At 28.6% G+C, this 17,192-nt stretch overlaps 1 protein-coding gene across 2 annotated transcripts; it reads right to left on the bottom strand.

The window, feature by feature from the left end:
* Nucleotides 1-1,546: 1,546 nt before the first annotated feature.
* On the bottom strand, nt 1,547-11,526 carry LOC147072000 (monocarboxylate transporter 9-like). 2 transcript variants are annotated; one of them, XM_085947462.1, is made up of 9 exons: nt 11,329-11,526; nt 11,033-11,159; nt 10,703-10,858; nt 8,454-8,717; nt 7,266-7,476; nt 6,981-7,128; nt 5,904-6,048; nt 2,463-2,651; nt 1,547-1,811 (listed from the first exon to the last, which is right to left on the bottom strand). In XM_085947462.1, the coding sequence occupies exons 1-9, from the start codon at nt 11,413-11,415 to the stop codon at nt 1,681-1,683; spliced, it is 1,458 nt and encodes a 485-aa protein (XP_085803588.1). In that variant the 5' UTR covers nt 11,416-11,526; the 3' UTR covers nt 1,547-1,680. The 2 variants fall into 2 exon arrangements, with proteins under 2 accessions (XP_085803588.1, XP_085803589.1); XM_085947463.1 differs by having other exon boundaries at nt 11,346-11,526.
* Nucleotides 11,527-17,192: the final 5,666 nt, after the last annotated feature.

The raw sequence follows: 17,192 nt of genomic DNA, 5'->3' as shown, positions 1-17,192 counted from the left end.
AAATTTATTGTTTATTGAATTCACCATACCCAACCATAATTATAGGTAAGGTGCATGTGTATTGAATTAATGGTTAGAAGAAAGAAATCAGACGAGCGAGACTCTAATACTGGTGATTAAAAATAGTTGTTTAGATGATAAGTCGCAAAAGTATCAACCGCAGTGACATGCCAGACTACGAATTTTAATATCTCTCCATATAATCACCGTGATAACGTCAGACTATTTATTGACTCTTAGGGGTTCCTGTTTCGGCCTAAGGGTTCCCAAAGCAAATATATTTATCTTCCATCTTTATATTGTCAGCTCAATCCACGATGGTTTATTTCGTCAACTCATGTGCCGTAATTGTATTGTATTTGTATTAGTGACTTTGACCAAGCAGGTGAGCAACGGGTATGCGGAAGCCGTTATTATTTAAAAGATTAGGTAACGAGACTAATGGTATAAACATAATACCATCACGTCACGTTAGCGTACGTGCTATAACAATCAGGAAATTTTATATTAAAAAGTGTCAACATACAAAAACATGATGTCAATTACCTGATATTTGTAGCCCCCTCCCAAACCACTTAAATATAATATATGTGAGAGCACGTGACTCAAAAATGTGTAAATTTTCAGAAAATAAAAATACGTTTTCAAGTCGGTAGTGTGGCGAGGTGACCTTAATTAAATTTTTTTCTGATTTTGCCATCTTACAATATTAATTGTTTTCTTTTCGGCTCAAAATGTATTACTTACATCTGATAATATTTTACATACCATGTGAATGTAAACCAATATTGCACACTTATTGCATGCGGTGTGAGCTTACCATGATCATGATGTGTTCGCGTCAGAAAGGGGCTCAAAATAAGAAACTGAACTGAAGATAATAAAGTCAGTTAAAATATTGAACAAAAAGAATATTTTTTACTTTAGTTAAGGTTGTCGGTTACTCTTAATCTGCAATTTAGTTTGTGCATTCAACGAAAATAATATGCGCATGCAGTGAACGCAACGGTATTTACATAATATTATATTCTGTATAACGTAGAGCGTCCATTGCGTCAATAATATTATTTTCTCTGCAGTTCTTATCAGTTCTTCGTATGTAACATAAATAAATGACACTTTCTTTTTCCATTTGCGTAAGATATTAGTTTTATTTTATACTTACATGTATACAATGTAGCTATTTTATATAATTTCAAAACAGAAAGTAATTGATATATTTTTTCAATAAAATAATAAAAATATAATATTAAGACTATGAATATTATTCAACATATCCTATTGACTTAGAAAAGATCTTATCAAACTACATAACTGTAGTGTAAAAATAATCATGAAATAAATAAGTAATAATTATCTGAAACTATTGAAAGATCACTAATATTTTAAGTACTTACTTTTGTTTTTAAAACAAAATAAAATAAAATATTTTAAATTTATTTGTTTTTGGATAAGATATATTATATTTTTAATAATTAAAACATTTTAGTAAATAAATAGTAAATTGCATTTAAATAATTAATTACTAAATATATTTTCAGTACATAACACTCCATTCCGCCATTAATAACCCTAGTTTATTTTTTTTAGGTAGATATTATTATCTGGGAATTTTTCATTGATGAAAAAAAGAACAGTGATATAATTATAATTAAATGTATTTTAAAGGTACCTATTATTTTATTTGTTATATCTTGATTTTCGTTTAAAGTACCAGAACTCAATTATCCATGGAACAATACAAAATAGTGATATAAAAGAAAGTGTATAAAATACAACAGCAAAACTGTTTGTCGCATCTTTTAGTAGACCTGAGGAAAAATAAAAATATTTTTATTTAGCTATAAAACGTATGGAAAAAATACTAGTTTTATTATAGTACATACCTAATATATACATATATATATTATCATAAAAAATAAACAATAAATATCAACATTACATGATAATATTATATTACTTTGGTTACTAAGAGTACATACTGTTATTTTGCGGAATGATCTTCAATAGAAAAATGCGTACACATTTGATGAACTAGCTATAATTTGTATTTTTATTTGAATACAAAAAAACTTAACATGATGATTAATTTAAAATCGTAGTAAACTGTTATAGAAATTGATTCGTCGTTATTGTTCTTAACTGATAGCTTCGTCATCTAAAGAAAACTAATGATATTGATACTATGCAGACAGCTATAAATCAATAGGTCGTATGTTAATAAATAGTAGCTAATGTAAACTTGCAATACATCGTATGTCAAGAATATCGACATTTTGAAAGTAGTTTATAAATATATGTTTAATATTAAATAATTTACAAAGTTTTTCACACTTAGGGTTTCTATGACTTATTGCAGTATCAACGACGATGTAAGTTATGGCTACAGTAGCCGCTTGGCCATAATGGGAATGAATAATATATGAATATTTAGATATATTGATATTTTCATATATACTTACCCATTAAAGGATTTAATATTGACGAAATGTTTCCGACGAAAAATGCTGATAGTCCATATGCTGCTATGAACTTTTCAGGAATGTACTCAGCGTAAACGAGATTGATCGGAATATTCAACAGTCCTCGTAGAAATCCCATCACACATGCCATTAGCATAAAAGTCCAATACTGCTTGCATTCTACAAATACTTCAATAAAAAAAAAATATAAAATTTAATTAAAATAATATTTTAAAAATAAAATATTTGAGCTTTAACCGTGACCGTCACTGTAAACTTCGATTTAAATAGTAGTTATATTGCTTATACTTTGAATGTTATAATATGGTAAACTCTTTGTATAAAATGATGGTTGTTGCATTGAAACATGCAATTTCATTTATTGCAAATAGGTTACCGTATTGCATTCAAAGATAATCAATAACTAGCACTACCATCGTAATTCGCAATTCAGTGCCACAGCCTAAATTTACCTGGCCTTGGTTGGCAGACATATGATTGAGGTGATAGTACTATAGAAAAAGAGTTTGAGAATCACTGAAGCTAAGGCATTGAATGGAGCTTGCGGCAGATAAAACGGTGTAAAAAAGATCCTGGAGATGACTAAGACACACATTGGGTTACAATTTAGATATTGATGAGACTAAGAGTATATTCAGATCAAGCACACTTGCCGTGGTCATTATACTTTATGGATATAGAAAATATCAACAAAATTCTTCAATAATGCCAATAATGATTCGTCATATTTTTCTGATTTTCAGTTATACATTTTCTATTCGTGAGTGCGCATATTCGTCTTGAAGATACCAAAGGGTAAAAAACCAAGGTCGCAAAAAAAATATTTTAACGTAAAAAATACAAATATTTAAAATCAGTTAGAACGTAAATTCAAATACATTCAGTAGATAGTGTCTATTTATAATATCGCTAATAAAAATAATTACAAGATAAAAAGAACTTTTTATATACAAGGTTTTTATATTTTCTGTTGAATAATATAAACTTGACTTGATTAGCTTAAACGATCAAAAAAAAAAATGTACTACTTATTAGATAGAAATACAGAATAAATATAGAATACTAAAATGTCATTTTGACATTTCATATTGATTTCCATAGTAACGCACGTATATATTAATAATTTAGTTGCTAGGACCTCAGACCCATAGCAACCAATAATAATGTTTTACTTTTTACTGATTTCTTCCGAAATAACTTTTCATAAAAAAGAATTAACTGAAAATAATTCAATTCTACTTAAAGACGGCTAAAAGTATTAAAACAATGCATTGACATCGTGTTCTGATATATTCTAAAAGTTTCAAATGTCTAGCTAGTCGGAAAGTTAGTTAAAAATCGATTGCAAGATTTGTACTGGATAAACAACCACCGGGAAAACTAGAATTCGACCTAATAAAAACGTTGTAAAGTTATTAACGGCCCACATGCTCAGCGTAGGTCAAAACGGAGCTTTTATGGAATTTTCAGAGCAAGACCCTGGACATTTTTTAAACGTTGTAGATAATCTATTTATATAATTTTGAAGCCTTTTTATCCTTTATATTTATTTGAAATATTTGATGACAGCATAAAGTATTTTTATTACATAAAATAGTATTCTTTTAAACCTCTCGCTCTAATGTTTTAGAATAGAGTCATATTTTAGTACGTCCATGTGAAGTGGTGTTAAGATTTTTTAGATTTATTAATTTTTAAACGCATTTAAAAAACCATTAGTAAAATTAATGTTAACATTATATAGTGACATATTTACGATAAAAAAATATATTTTACAATCTTTTTGATCCCAAATTTGACAAGAATTAGCCATATAATTATTCAAAAATGGGCACAATTAATACATTTGAAGATAATTCTAAAGATACTGATTATAAGCTATTCAAATGTGATAAACATCCTATGAATAATGATTGCTTTATAATAATTATTGACTTAAGAATAAGGTAGTATTTTTTTGAAATAAGCCATTTTAAATTGATTTTGTTTATTTTATTTAAGTTATACTTCTTTATGCTCGTTTGGAAAATCAGATCAGTATTTTTGGCGTGTGATATGTTGTTACACATAATTTAATTTTCACACGAAAAAATCGCACTCGACTGGATTCGAGCCACAATTGTTCGGTTATCAGCCGAACGCACTGCGTTTACGCCACATTATGATAATGCAATCGTGACGATTATACAGTATAATAATAAATTCCGTTGCCTAGGCAGCGAATTTATTATTATATGTACGAAAAATTGTTCCGTTGCCTAGGAAATGAATTTATTATTGTTGGCCAAAATAAAATAAAAAGAACGAGAAATAATTAAATAATTTATTTAGTGATATAAGTTAAAGTGTCTAGAAATAAACCAGCGGCACTTCAATAAGCGGCCCTCCTTTATTCTATTTTTTATTGATATGTGGCTATTAAAACGTCAATTCTATCTTATATCATTCTTTATTATTTGACAGATCTGAAACATGACGTCTCGCGCAATAATGTGATCATAGCCGACCATAGTGACCATAGAATAAGGAGTATGGATTATTTTTCTTCGAGAAAAATATTCTTTCGCGGTGTGAATTGTTCATACTCCTTTTTATATGTGATCAGTTGTCAAAACTAAGCTTAATATTTTTAAGTGTTATTTTGTTACGCCAAAGAAGTATAACTTCTAATGCGCGTACATAAATACACACACCGATTTTTTTAAAAACTATTTCAAGTATAGATACATACCTACTTCGTGTCTTGTGAAGTTTATATAGATTGAAATCAGGGCTTCGAACCGTTTTTTTTTTCGTTTCGGTTTTCGTTCTTGTTCAAGTAAAAATATATACATATATCGGTTCGGTTCCGGTTTTCGTTCCGAAAAAAATAAGGGCTTTTTCGGTTTTAGACTCAGCTCCAAGTAATTAATTTTTAATGTTTTATTTGTAATAAAAATATATTTTCTACCATAAATTTGAACATTTGTGGTACTTGTATGATTGTCCGGCGTAACTCTCTGAAACCAATGGGCTGCACCGCAGGGTCATAACTATTGTCTAAGGTTATAACCATTATTTTTTTTTTTAAATAATATATCATAAATTATGAGAATTGTATCAAGATGTGCCATACGATCGTGAATGATCACTATGCGCCTTGAATTATTTGATAAACATATTATGACCTACCTACGTCAAGTGAAGTGGGAAAAGGGCGTTTTTTAATATGTACCAACCGAAAAAACCGATATTATTTTTCGGTGTTCGTTCCGATAAAAATAACGGTTTTTCCGGTTTTCGGTTCAGTTCCGGTTCGAAGCTCTGATTGAAATAAATAAAAACGTATATATTTTTAAAACAAGTAACATATCTACATATTTATATAAGAGAAGCTTAAGATATTATACTATAAACTAAAAATAATGATCGTATACTTACTGATTCTCGCAATACCTGTAGCAATAAGAACGTAAAAAAATAAATTTCTACTTTTAAATGTGTAAAATTTGCTTAAAATCGCGAGAAATAGTCTTGATAATAGATCAGCTCCTGCCATTACGGATAAACAGTTCGCCACATTAGACTGAAAATAAACAGAACATTTATAGATATTAAAAAAATATTATGTTGCCAACTAACTGTACCAGAATTATATCTTCAAGTAAATATTTATGTAGTTTATATAGTCCACGGCTATGTTGAAACCACCGGAAAATTTTGTGAAGTTTTTCAGTGTAGGTTGACGTGCACATTTAAAGTCATGCAACAATTATAAAATAACTCAAGAAGCAAATAATGTGTTGCCAATAAAATTAAATTAAAAAAAAGACAAAAAGATTTAACATATTATTTCGCATTCCTCGTTAATTTATTAAGTTAATCTTAAGTGTTGAAGGATTGGTCACTTTTTTTATAGTGGACTGTTATTGATTGGTGGAAGGATTGTGATATTGTGGATGTGGATGTTGGGGAGGAGGGCGGTTACATGTAGGAAGCCAGGCAGTGACCTTTAATGATGTTCTACGGTCTGACTAAAGCTGATCCTTGGGGCATGCATAGGGTAAATAAGAAGAGAGCCTGTGTCGATAACACGGACACAGATAGTTTTATTAACGGAGACTCAGATAGAATTATGGTTTCCACGACGGTTACAATGGACACGCTCGTGGTATCCACTTAACATAATCAGTCTGTTGAATTGGCTTATTCAGCTTTAACAAGCCTACATGCGCCCGTTGTCTGGAAATAACTGAATGTTGGTCAATCATGGTCGACCAATGACTCGTAACTGCTGGTCGCCTGCTAGGGGTAGGAGTAAAATATAAGGCCACCATAATTGGCCCAATTAAGGTTTTTACTTAGTATTTTATTTATTGATCATTGGATGAAATATTTTGATGCATTTAACTAATGTTATGTAACTAAATCTCTATTTGAAACACATTGAATCAACGTAGTTACTTCTGATGATTATTTTAAAATACAGTTTACCTTAATGTTACTGCAAACACTTACCGTATTTAATCCGGTTGAGAATAGAAATAGTGGTAGCAGCAGTCCAAAACACATATCGGTAAATACTCCAATAGATACACCGAACATTATATTGAGTAAAACATAATCCGATAAAAGATCCAGATCTATCAACTTCACAAACCTTTTCCTAAAAGTTAATAGGTAAAAAGGGTTTAATTAAATCACTTGTTAACTACTAACATACCTCATTATTTTTTATTGTAGAGCTATACTTTTAAAACATTTTTAATTTAAAACTGTAACGTCAATAACGCAAGTAATTACCATAATCCATCTTTCGGTAAACTATTAATGTTGTCCGAATCATTGTGTGAATCATTTTCTGAAGATTTTATCGAATAATTTGGAGCTATGTTTTGAACTAAAAATCTGCCATTTTTTTCGATATTTCCATAGGTAAAATTTTCATCTTTCTCAAAATTATTCACGTCTTTCAGTTGGTTCATAGGAATATTCTTTGGTACCATTAATTCATCTGAAAGTTATAAGACAATACAATTTTAAATCTACACAACCTATAAAGGTGCAAAAAATGAACCTTTTTAATGAAATATACTTTATTATATATAGGTATATGAGTGTGAATAACCTAAAGAAGTTAAATGTAATATTTTATTTTAGTGTTATATAATATAAGTGTGTTATAATATTATTTTCTCAGTGGCGTGACCATTTTCTGCAATTTTTTAAGGTGGCCATACCCAGATAATTTACTACGCTGACAGATTCACAACATCATGAAAAAACATATTACATACTATTATTTAAAAAAAAAAATACCAAATGTGAAATGTGGCCTATTTTTCGTGAATCGTTGCAGAACTAACTAGATGCCAATAGCAAAGGGTGGAAGTAGGCTGTTACAATTCGACTTAAAAAGTACATATTAAACTCTGTTAGTCATACGTATTTGTTTTTATTGAACTAACACTACAAATTATAGATGGTGTTGGTTTGTTTTAAAAAATCAATTTATTAATACTTTGAGCGATACGACAAAATTGTGCACACTTTTTCATTAATACTTATTTGTTTTCGTTGGATTAAGAATACATAATTATTACACATATTGTTGGTTCATTTTTTAAATTTATTAATCCCTGTCTAAACAAAACTGTAATAGATAAAAAATAATATTCTATCTATAAAATATTCAGTTATGTATGATTTAATTGCATAATTTTAGATATGTTATAGAACGACGAGTATTTTTTGACTATTATATATTATGGCAGTTTCATTGAATTTTAAGAACTAACCAACACGATCTGTAAATTGTTATCTTATTTCAATGAAAACAAAAATGTATGACTGATAAAGTTTATTACGCTATTTTTAGTGGATATTAACAGCCTATCTCCACCCTTCGCCATTGCTAGACGTATGTGTATCTCTGTCACAATTATTGTTTACAACTAAATATAATATAAGAGTATCAAGCATATTAATTACCTTGCGCTACCTCATAAATAAACACTTTGACTGAGTGCCATTTAACCGGATGTAAGGTGATAGCACCAAAAAACGTATTCATGACAATTCCTGTTTGAATTAATAACGCTCCTCGAAATCCATATACGTCTAAAAGTTTTTCCAGGAAGAGAGGATATATCATGGCACCGATTCCTATTGCCACCTGACAGATACTCATCATCATAACTCGCTTCTTTTCAAAGTATGCGTTAAATGATGTGAAAACAATTGGTAGTAGTGTTCCTGAAATATATAAAATAATCAACAATAGTCTCAATTTATTAAACAGTTTATCATTATTTTGGTTTGACTAATAATTCTACTAACAGTGCATTTATTCTATACACGAGACTGCTATCGGCGGCTATCGAAGGTAGTTTATCATATTTATGTATTAAGATATATTGGGTCCTGGGTCTGGCAAATACACATATTGTTTTTTATTTGTGTTTAGAGTCAGAGTATGGAACTAATAAGTTTAGCAAGTGGTAACACAACCTCCACTCTGTGGAGGCTCATATTATGATCCTCTCAGGATCGAACAAGGCGAAGTAAGTAGTATTGAATTGGTCAAAAATTCCCATTTTCATAATACATTTTATATTTAATTATGTTATGAAGATACACATCTTGCTGGAAAATTGAAGATATCTAAGGATCACAGCGTTCACCTACAGAGTCGCCAGCGGATCGCTACAGTTATTGTAGTTATTATCTATGTACCAGATTTTATTTGAGAAATCATGCACAGCCTGATTTTTCCAAAACCCATTTTGTCAATTGTCATGTCAAAGTCATTTATAATGAATGAACAGTGTGGCTTTAGAACAGCTGGGTCAACGAAAACTTACAAGATAGTATTTATTATAAATTTGATTGTTCTCATAATCTAATTGATTTCAAATAATTCGCCTATAGCTTCAAGCGGTTTTAAATCACAATTTTCCTTGCCTTCGCCATAAAATGAGTAATGGGATTACTCGTCTGGTCGTAGTGCGACAAGAAATAACTAGCGTTATGAATGCTTCTCCCATAGTTCATTTTATGTAATGAACAGATTATCCAAAAACTTAGTCAGATTCCAAAATTCCAAATAAAACGTTCTAAAATTTTATCTTTACAGAAAAGAATGTTACATTAACAAGAAAACGTATAATAGTAAAAATACGCAAACAAACCCCCAAATCAGTGGCGCATTTAGTAACGTAGAGGCTCGATGCACTGATTGATTTTGATACCCCCTGCGATAAAAAATGAACAATCTAATTTTATTTTTTAAATAAATCTATGCATTTAAACAATTTTTAATTTTTATTTGCTTAAAATTTATAGGTGCATACGTATAATACTTACCTAAATACCTACAAGTTAAAATAAAAAGAAATCTATATAAAAGATAGAAATTTACATAAGGCGCGCATTTTTTTATTTTGTTCATTGTTCGTCTCTCCCTACCTAATTAACCTTTTTTTATTTCTAATCCAGATCTATTAGAACCCCTAATTATATAGGGATTTTGTTATTCTTTGTGAAATACCTATTTTCCATTCCGATTGTGAGAAATATGCATTTTTTTCAAATTCCAATATAATTTAATAATCGAGTGGCAGGTTTCAACTATTCGGAGACAACCTATAAACTATTCTCACGAATCGGTTGAGTCATGTTGCGTTAGGTAAACGCGTCTCTGCCCCAAGTACAACTTAATATAAACGCTAGTATAATATAAAACGATCACCACTTAAAGTTTTGTTATGTTTTATATGAACGTGTAAGTATAATTAATATATAATTAAATAATTTTGTGATACCAATATTAATCTTAAATTCACAACAATTAATAATAAGTGATATCGATGTGAAAAACCTGTCGCTAAAAGTGATACTTATGGAATAGTAGAAAATGGTGAATATCTATTCGAATTGGTGAATAAAACAAAATATACTAACAGTAGACAGTGATGGAATTTTTTTTTTCATATCAATCATAGTTATAATATCCTGCCATTGTAATGCATACATTAACGTAAACAGTATTGTATATTAGATAAAGAACGATAAATATTTATTGAAATACTTTATTTACAACATCATAATTTAAATCAGAAAACGTTGCACCATTCTAACAAAATGACCACTGCAATATTGTAAAATAAATTTACTTTTCTACTTTGTAAGATTCAGGTAAAAACAGATCATTGAATAAATAAAAAAATATATTTTCAGACCTATGCCAGTTCCTTCCAAAATTCCAATAGAAAAAATCATCTGATATGCTGAATTCACAAATATATTACAAAACCATCCAGTTATGTACATAAATGAACCAACCATTGCAACACGCCGCATATTGAATCTTTTCACAGCAACATTTGCGATAATTCCTAAAATCATTTTTTCATAATTAAAAATGGTTCTATACTGTCATATGAATTCATTTATAAAAGCACTTACCTACTAGAACTTGTTATTACCTGCATAATTAAAAGTAAATTAATCATACTGTATAAACAAGTATTATACTTACAAGTATTTTTCATAATATTATTTATGAGTACCTGTGACCGATACAACAATTGCAGCTACCGCTTGTATGACGGTAATCATTCCAACTGTTGTTCCAGTTTTTACAAAAAAATCATTATATATCATTCCAAAACATGTTAGATGCGATATACAACAGGTCTGAAATAAAAAAAAATTAATTACATAATCATTATATTTGAAAATTTTTTGTAAAATATTTACTCACTGTAATGAATTCACTTAATTAATTTAGAGTTTTTAAATAAAACTTTTGAAATATAATATAGTAAAATGTATTGTCTAATAGATATCCATAATTAATAATTACCACCATGGTGACCATACTTATACATATAACATAGCCGTATCCCCCATCAGGTGGCACACATTTGTATTTTTGATTTTTCGGTAGCATAGTTAGATATTAAGTAGATTTAAAATGTTTTGTATATTTCACTAGAGATTGACAATATTCTTATTTATGAAATTAATCATTCAAATATTATTTTTATCACATGTTAGTCGTTTAAACAATGCAGAAGCACTGTTGTACGTAACTATTTGTATCATGCGTTGAAATAAAAATAGGGGAAGCTCAGACCGAGCGGACCCTTTGAAGAAAGATAATTAAATATTAAAAATGTCACAACCTTTTATAATCTTTCAATGTCGTATTTAATCGTGTACTAGTTATGAAACACAATCTTTATAACCTCTAATACAATGTCTATTATCCACAAAGTGATTATGTATTTAAATCAACAATTTAATCTTCAAATCCATTACAGTGGTGGTTCCATTGATGAATAATATGGTCTTTAGAATCATCGTGAATGTAGTTTTCTTAGCAAACTAAGCATAGGCTTAAATTTTTCTTTTTGATTTGATGTTTCTACCTTAGCTTCTGTGTCATGCTAGAATCAGATTTGTTTAAACTTAAACCACCCTAACTTGAATACAACTAATTTTATATTTCAGTAGTTAAATCGACATTTCGCATTGCCCGTACCCTTTTGCTTAGTGGTCTCTTTTTAATTTAACTCATCGAAAATAAAGGATAAACCAAATATCAATAACACTTAATCTATTAAAAAAAATGCCAATTGTACATTATACTGTAACATATTATTATCATTTCGAGTAAGTAAGATAACTACTAAGAACTAAATTGAAAATTCGTAATGAAACGTCGAAAAATATGCAATTATTTATTCGTCAAAATTTAATATTACATGCAGAGGTAAAACGAGTATGACAATAATAATATAATATTATATATGATACCTTAGCTGTAATAATAAATGTTCTCTATACCAATATGTCTCGTTTTAACCAAACGCCTCCTATACCAAAGATATACAACTTATCATTTAAATTTTTATTTAAACAACTTATTCATTTACATACAATCTTGATAACGATTTTTTCTTACAAACTAACTCATGGTAGATTACAATTTTGTGACAGTTTTGTAAAATATGAGATGTATAAAATATAAGTGTGAATGAAAGTTTTCATGGTCATAAATATGTTGGCATATTTGAGAAAAAAAAACACTTTTTTTAGAATAATAATATATAATAATATAAATTTTTGCTTGATTTTGTGAAAATGTGATTGTGAAAAAATGAAGATACATGAGAAAACCAATAGAAAGACCAATGACAATAATACAAAGTGAGAACGTAAAATGTTACAACAAATGATTCCGTGACGTCCTTCAATACTCCTGCAATAAAAAGATTATAACTTGGTTATAAAAACATAAAAATATTACATTTAAAATACTTAATGTTTTGTAACGAAGCCATTTTTGTGATAGTAATAAAGTGATAAAATAAATTTGAAATAAAACAGTCAATTTTGTTATGCTATGCTAACAATATAGGTCAATCAAATATCTTAAATTGACGGTATTTTATATAGATGGTATACTATTTTAAAGAAATACTTAAAAAATGTTGAATGAAATAAGGTTTCAACCAATAAATAAGCAGAATGTACTCTTCTATTTTAACTGCAAAAGTAAAATAATTTTATATCACTAAAAATGCGGTCATTATGGCAACTCCCAAAAAGTCATCAAACTGAATAAAAACTGAAAAAATTAAAACAGTAAACACTATAAGATGATAAAAAATCTTAATTATAATTAACTGATATTTTTTATTCATTATTCTTTGGAGGTCAGAGGTCATTCACCAATAATAAGCAAAAATGTTAATAATGAAAATAACCATCTACCTATGTACGTGGCGCTCGGTCCATAGATGCTGTAAATACACAGTATTTCCAGAAATAATCAATACATTAGTGTATAATAATGTGAGGTATTTATTTCGTATTCTATGGCAAATTTTACTTAATTCTCCTAAAATTGTACCTAATAATATTAGAGACCATACTACGTCATCAGCGGCCAGCGAATATTAAATTAGTTGCAAACTCTGAGTGATAATAATATCTAGCAAAAAGAACCGCACGCCACTGCTATTTACCTACCTTTTTGTTTTCTTATCTTTATGGTCTTACATATTTAATACTTCCCCGCATTATTTTCATAGTAATTTGGGTCAAAAAGTGATGCGCCTGAATACTAACAAATAAATGATAATATAAAAAGGTAAATAAATTGAATGCAAGCAAGTTGTTAAAAAAAATCTATTAATAAAATGTGTACTCTTCTTGGTTGTTTTAAAATGAATGTGATATAAAAATATATAGGTAAATACAAAACTCACCAAATTTTCCGATTGTAGAACAGATTAAACCGAAATAGCATAAATGGCGATTCTTAACATCGAAAAATTTACCAACAATCACCAGAAGAATTCTTGAGATAAGATCTGCTATTGATGTTATTGATATGCATTGCGTTACCTGTGACTAGAAGTAAATAAATACAATATTTTCACATGCCTATATTAGAAAGTAAAGGCCATGGGGTACATAATATAATAATATAAGAGTTCACAGGTTTAAATTTGCCGCCATTTTACACTGTTGCCACTTTTAAATTTCCAATTTGACATAGAATTACATAGTCTAGAATTTTATTCAGGAAAAAATTATAAACAACGTGTACAAATCGTAAAAAAATTACTATCAAAATAATAATTTAACTACAATATTATTGTATAGCAAAATATACGTGATATTTTCTGATGAAATCAAGTAACACCAGTTACATTAATAAGAAAAACTGCCAGAATTAATGATTTAAATATTCTCAACTCATTTATGAGAAACCGATATATCATGAAAAAAGTTTGATGTGGTTTCTATGAAGAAGGTGTCATCGAGTGCTGGTGATAAATTTAATGTCAACCACGATATGATTTTATTTTTTCTTGCACGAATTGGACATAAAAAACAAATGTTTTCAGCAAGGTAACACCACTTATCAATAATACGGAAGTTATTGAAGACTATGTTTCATGGTCATGTTAAGTCATGTCTTGCCGACGTGAATTCGCCTTCGAGATTGTGTGTTTGAACAACATTGAAGATTTACTAACTACGTTGTTACGAGTTATTAAATACCTTTAGAGTTATTTCAAAATTAAAGTCTACGCTGATAAGCCAAAAATGATTTCTCATCTCAAATTTATTATCCGGCACTTCGTCACAGAGTCATGAAAAATATGGCCAGAAGAGCTGATACAACTATTTTAACAATATTACATAATGTACGCAATTCCCATGCACCAGTGTCAAAAATCACATATATTTATGTTTATTTTTTTATCTAAAAACAAAAGTCAATTCTAATTGAAATAACATTTACTTCATTTTGTTATCTGATACATTAAGTGGAAAATAATGGGTAGATTATTAAATAATTATTATTCGTATATTTTTGTGTCACATTTTGATGATGGTTTTCTTATAAAAATCACTAAAACAAAGTCCAGTTTATTATACGTGCATTTATTATAATATAAGAATAATCAATGAATTTTTCTTTTTATTCAGAGTTTGTAAGAAAATTAATAGACTGCTTCAATTTAATATGATTAGTATATATCTATTAGAAGAAGGTTTTCTTACATATCTTTGGATTTTTGAATTTTATTTTGTACTAGTTATATCAGAATCAATAATGACGTACTGATCAAATGTAATTTATATATAATTTTCGTTTCATACATTGAGTTACTCAATAATATATTAATCCAGATTCTTGATGTTTACTTATACTTTAACATTATGGGGGTGCATGTTTTAGATATATAGAAGAAACATGTCTTGGATATAATGAATGTAATGTACGGTAATGTACGGTTTTATATAACATGGCTATTTTTTTGTTAATTGGTTATATATAGGTACATATCACTAGCCGTCTCTCAAAAAGAATTCTTAACGAATCGATAAAAATAATGATAACTAATTATTGAATAACAATCATAATTCGGGCGGCTCTCGTGGTAGTTCCATCCGAGAATTCTGGGTTCGATTCCCGGTGAGGACAAAAAAAAATATGTGTTTTTCTCAAAACTTGGGTGTTTGTGATTGCTTAAAATTACTAACAACCACCTTGTACGAAAAAGCATGCATATGGTTATTAATAATTAAAAAAAAAACGATCATAATTCTTACCTGAGTAAATCCATACTCAAATAGTAACAAAGGATGCAGTACATAAAATTGAATATCACAAAGCATTCCAATTACTATAGCAAGAGTAACATTTCTATATGAAAAACTCTTGAACAATGTTAGGTCTAACTCGTCAATTAATGTTTGCCTAAAATATAAATACATATTAGATACGTGCCCATCTAGAATGCTTGACCGTGATATTTTAAAGATCATATATTAGTTAAATTTTATTAATGTTATCAAAATGCATTATCAATTAAATCAATTTAGATAACATATCATTTTTTCTTATTCTCAATCATATCATTATTGTCCAATTGTATGGCTGTTTTCTATAATATTTATATTATATATAATAATATTATATAGATAATTCTGTTTATCTATAATTTCATATTTTGAAATGCATGCACCATCTTCAGGAGTAATGAGTGGACTGGAATGTTCTTTTAATTCAATATTTGTTTGTAATTCTTTCATATTTATATGATTTTGTAAAGAGTCTCTTCTTGCTAAGAACAATAAAATGCTTCGATATACATTCATTGGGTAGCACACATATTTATATGAAAGTTATACATATGTAAAACATTCTAGAGAAATAATTAACATTCCACACAAGTTTTTGTTGGTTATTAATCAATAAATTATATAAGTACATATTATTATTTATTGAAATTTACAAACGTATTGTGTCGTAAAATAATCACATATTAACAAGTGAAGATAAGTTTCGGGTTAAACATATAAAAATATTCATCATCATCATAATCAGCATGAATCTATCCACTGCTGGATGAAGGCCTCTGCAAGCTGATTCCACTTCTCTCGGTTCTGTGCATTGCGTTGCCACGTACTACCGCAGAACTTAACCAGTTCATCGATCAAGTGGCCTCTAGGTCTACCATGCGGACGATTTATACCTCTTGGATACCACTGGATGACTAGATTTGTCCATCGATTATCCTTTCTTCGAGCTATGTGTCCAGCCCAATCGTTTGTTAAAAACCTCGAATTGAAATGGGATGGACACTTAGCTCGAATATGATAAGATTATTACCATAAATATTAAAATTTATATATATTTATATTAACGTAAAAGTCACGAATCTTATCAATAATAATAATTCAACGTTTATATGAAAATCCAACAAATTTACTGATTTTAGTTTATAAATGATTAAAATTACACTATTTCGGGCTTTGCAAAGTTAGACCAATATAACAACACTTAAATAAGGATATATTACTTTATAATACATCATTTAAATAATAAAGTTAATATAAATATTAGCCACACTAAAATACTTACGCCAAAAAATAAAATAATTGTAAGGGCGGACATGCTCAGCGTAGGTAAAAATGGAGATTTTATTGTATTTTCAAAGCATGATCCTGGACATTCCTTAAACGTTGTAGATAGACTATTTATATAATTTTGAAGCCTTATTATCTTTTATATTTATTTTAAACATTATTTGATGACTGCATAAAGTATTTTTTTTACATAAAATAGTATTCTTTTAAACCTCTCGCTCTAATGTTTTAGAATATAGTCATATTTCAGTACATGCATGTACGGTGGTG

This window comes from Rhyacophila brunnea, unplaced genomic scaffold (genome assembly GCF_057557595.1).
Source record: "Rhyacophila brunnea isolate RB1 unplaced genomic scaffold, BYU_Rbru_1.0 scaffold_2, whole genome shotgun sequence".
In the NCBI taxonomy this organism is placed as follows: domain Eukaryota; kingdom Metazoa; phylum Arthropoda; class Insecta; order Trichoptera; family Rhyacophilidae; genus Rhyacophila; species Rhyacophila brunnea.
The sequence above is the reverse complement of the archived record's forward strand: the minus strand, read 5'-3'. Positions and strand labels throughout refer to the sequence as shown.